General features: G+C 37.4%; 1 protein-coding gene across 1 annotated transcript; it reads left to right on the top strand.

Annotated features, from left to right (window-relative positions):
• Nucleotides 1–1,542: 1,542 nt before the first annotated feature.
• LOC311280125 (ladderlectin-like) lies at nucleotides 1,543–3,795 on the top strand. The gene is made up of 6 exons (XM_084392044.1): nucleotides 1,543–1,874; nucleotides 2,015–2,082; nucleotides 2,300–2,394; nucleotides 2,661–2,780; nucleotides 2,917–3,028; nucleotides 3,179–3,795. Exons 2-6 carry the CDS (start codon nucleotides 2,019–2,021, stop codon nucleotides 3,271–3,273), a joined length of 486 nt encoding a protein of 161 aa, XP_084248170.1. The 5' UTR covers nucleotides 1,543–1,874; nucleotides 2,015–2,018; the 3' UTR covers nucleotides 3,274–3,795.
• The last annotated feature ends 335 nt before the right edge of the window (nucleotides 3,796–4,130 follow it).

Here is a 4,130-nt window from a genome sequence, read left to right as displayed (position 1 = left end):
AAATGAATAATGATTCCCAATTGTCTGGTTCTAAAAAGACTTTGTAATATTTCATAAATTAAGTCCTGTTTAGCTGTAGAAATGCACAAGTCACCTCTTGAAGCATCCTCGTTAAAAGGGGCGGATCAAGAACACATCTGGGAATTTGAACTGGACTTGGCTATAGGTGTGAACTTTGAATTGGAATGGTACTTGGGCAGTGACTGATGACGTTTCACAAGTCCACAAGAACACAAGTACAGACAAGAATGCTAGGGGAAGCACAAGACATGATCACATGACTAGTGTATTGGCAATCCTTATCATGTTTAAACCAATTTTGCCATCATGCACACAGGTAGGGGTGAAGTTTCTACGCAGACACACAAAGATTGTCCAGAGATTATTGCAGTTGAGGTTTGTGGTTTATTGTAATAAATTGTACAAACAGATGAACATACCAGTTGATTGTTGTTTCTTATCTTGTTCCCAGTTGTTAGCGTGCCATGTATCTGATCTGTAATCCATGCTCTGTGGTCTGTCTGGTGAGAACTGTGTGGGCTCCCCCTACCTGTGGCTATCACTTCCTGTCACCTATGCCCCCTTATATACAACCATGTGCATCTAATCACTGTCACCCAGTGTCCTAAATACTAATATAAATCTATCCAAACAAAATAAAATAGTATGCAAACAATAAACATAAATGGCTCCTACAACTAGGAAACAGGAACCAAACTACATGAAACATATGAACATAAAACAAAACCCCAAACCAAACGTCAAGTCAAGTCAAGTCAAGTATATTTGTAGAGCGCTTTTTTACAATACAGATTGTATCAAAGCAGCTTCACAGTATTAAATTAAAATAATACAACAAGGTTTGTTTCTAATGGAACTTATTGATTGATAAAATCAAATTAAATATCCCCAAAATATCCCCAACTGAGCAAGCCAAAGGCAACAGTGGCAAGGAACTGAAAAACTCCATCAAGTGACCTAATGGTGTCCTAAAACTCCATCAGGTGACCTAATGGAGAAAAAAAAAAAAACTTGGGAGAACCCAGGCTCAGTTGGGGCCCAGTTATTGATTGAAACGTGACAGTAACTCATTGGCGCAACCCAGAAGGTTGAAGCGCGGGTTAATTAACAAGAGCACTTAGATTCATCATGTAAATGTGCCAGATATTTCACACATTTTTGTCATGTTGTTTAAATAAGTTTCATATAAGAAATGTGTTAGGTAATGCAGGGTCCGAAATGAGATGGTTTTAAAGTTTTAAAGTTGAGAGCAGAGAAATAGCAGGCCTACACTCACACACACGCATATAACCCATATATTAAAAACTTTTATATATATATATAAAACGTATATTTATTTGCAACTGTTATGTTAACAGCGATAATAAGATTTACATAGACAACATTTCTGTTGTAAGAACAGCTGATGGACAGCATGCTGCGTCATGAGAACATCCCAGGTGAAGATAATGAGGAAATTGCTCCCTTCCAAGTGCATTCCAATCGGCTACACTCCAAAGTCCCTACTGGGCTCTGCCCTTCGAAGGGAGTAGGGCATAGGGATGCGCAATTCCGTTTGGAATTTGTCGTCGCAAACTCTAGGGGCGAGGGGCGGCTTCTAAACCGTGAATTTTTAGGGGCGTGATATTTAAATGACGATTGTTTTCAGCCGGCACATTTATCAACGTCCGCGATGGGATTGGATGCATACGAATGCTTCATGAATCACACGTGAACCCTGTCGTAAAATGATTTCTGCGCTCGTTTCTAGGTTAATAAATGAGGCCCACTAATAAGCTTTAAAAGCAGGGCTCTTTCTGGAACTTCATAAAAACTCTCTCTGAGATTCTAAAGGCAACAATCTGAAAAGCAAGGTGAGTTTTTGGAACAGAAACCTACTGAATAAAATGTTTAAAGATTCGTGTGCGCTGTCTTTAAAATACATTGAGAATCCACAGTGTGCAGCATATGAGTGCAGACATTTAACTTTACCTGCTTATTTTTATTTTTTTAGGTTCATGATGGCAATGCTGAGAAGTCTAATGCTGCTTTTCTTCATCTTCTCCATGGGGAATGCAGATGGTAACCAACACATTTAATTGTAAAAAAACTCTTGCAAGTTTAAGAGCATTTTGGAAATGTACAATATTCCACTTTCTAATATTTGCATGATTAATGATGGATTTACAGTGTCAAAGTGCACATAATTTAAGCATAATCACACAAACATAAAGTGATAAAAACACTCTATGCTGTGAATATTACAAAAGGCCTATAACATTATGTACTGGATGCATAGGTGACTTTGTTGAAGAATGCCCCTATGGATGGACAAATTTTACACTCCGGTGCTACAAGTACTTCTCTCATTCGGTTAACTGGATCACAGCAGAGGTAATGTAGTTACAACAAGGTGATTTGGACAACACTTAACATTAGGTGTCTTTAAATAAATAGTTTGCTATTATGTACTTGTGTTGATGTACTGCATGGGTTCCACACTTGAAAGGGGTTTTATCTCTATCAAATACATAACTGATACTGAGCAAATAATTAATCAGAACATACTTTGTTTGCAAATGACTAAAATACTGTTTAAAAGGTCACATGCTTTCTGCTAAAAACATTCAATTTTGAATTGACGCAACATCTCTCTTCAGAAAAACTGTCAAAGTCTTGGTGCGAATCTCGCATCTGTGCATGATGAACGGGAAAATGAATTCCTACTGGGTCTGTTGCCTTCCACAATATCTTGGGTCGGTGCTAATGATGCTGTACAAGTAAGTTAAATTGTTCTTTAAACAGAAAAGGCAAAGTTTCTAATGAAGATGGTTTGTCTTCAAAGCTGAATTTAGTTAGCTTCTTCCTTAAGTCTGACTACAGTAGTGCGCTTTATTCATTTTCTTCACTTATTAGGACGGAGAGTGGTTGTGGAGTGATGGAACTGCGTATGACTATACCAACTGGTGCTCTGGAGAACCTAACAATTTTGGTGGTCCTGAGGACTGTTTGGAGATCAACTGGACCAGTGAGAATGCACTTTTCAATTATAATTTCATATCATACGGTAACATGAAATGACTCACTTGGATTTCACAAAGTGCCTTAATTTGAATATTTTAAGATTCTAATACCACTGTAATGATCAAATAACTTATTTCATTATTCCACCCTACAGCTAACCATTGCTGGAACGATGCGTCCTGTACAAGCGCAAAGAACTACGTTTGTGTTTCGGACCAGACCCTATTCGGTCATCCTACTCCAATTTGATTGTACTACACTTCTTATCGTTGCAAAAATGTTATTCTGAAATCAAATTTTTTTTTTTTTGCTGAAACCCAGCTCAAGTTAATAAATACATTGAAGCAAATCATGTGCATTGTGGACCAAATGAATGTATATTAAAAATATAAATGTATTGTATGGCAAGGTTTGAGGATATTGGTTAATGGCATTTAATGATTTCATCAGGGAAGGGGTTTAAGCAAGCTGTACACAGTTGCTTCATCTTTGACAAACACTAGAATACATTGTTTCCTACAATGGATTGTAAGCAAATCTGGATTTCATCCAGGGCTTTTTGTTTTCGGTCTTCTCAAATATCCCATTACTAATTTGTTGTGAGAAACCTCAGCAAATTGGTGATTGCATGAACTGTCTGAACAAATTAAAGTGAATCAAACAGTTTCAGACCATTTTCTAAACCTGTTTGACTGATTAGATCAATAGTGATTAGTTCACTAGTCTGGCACTTTGTTAGTTCTTATTCTAAACCGCTGATAGAAAATCCACAAGGACATGTTGGTACAACCTCAGTATGTTCATCGTTAACACACCAGACATTCTCAACTGAGTCACAATTGAAAATGATACTAACCCTGCATCTCATTTTCCATGCTATCCATCCTAAACAGTTTGTGAAATTTAAAATAAGTGTGTCCCAAAGCATAGTATGTTAAAAATGTCAGAAGTCCCTGGATGGTCTACTATTTTCGAAGTATGGATCCATACTCACTATAATGGTTAATATTGCCCACAACCCATTGTGCTTTGGAGGAGGATCTAGTTCAGAACTAAGCATGAGTTTTCAGAAAACTACGAAACATGGCGGATGTGTGTGACCAACG

The sequence above is a fragment of the Rutilus rutilus genome, assembly GCF_951802725.1.
Source record: "Rutilus rutilus genome assembly, chromosome: 20".
Taxonomy (NCBI): domain Eukaryota; kingdom Metazoa; phylum Chordata; class Actinopteri; order Cypriniformes; family Leuciscidae; genus Rutilus; species Rutilus rutilus.
This window is presented reverse-complemented; position numbering and strand designations above follow the sequence as displayed.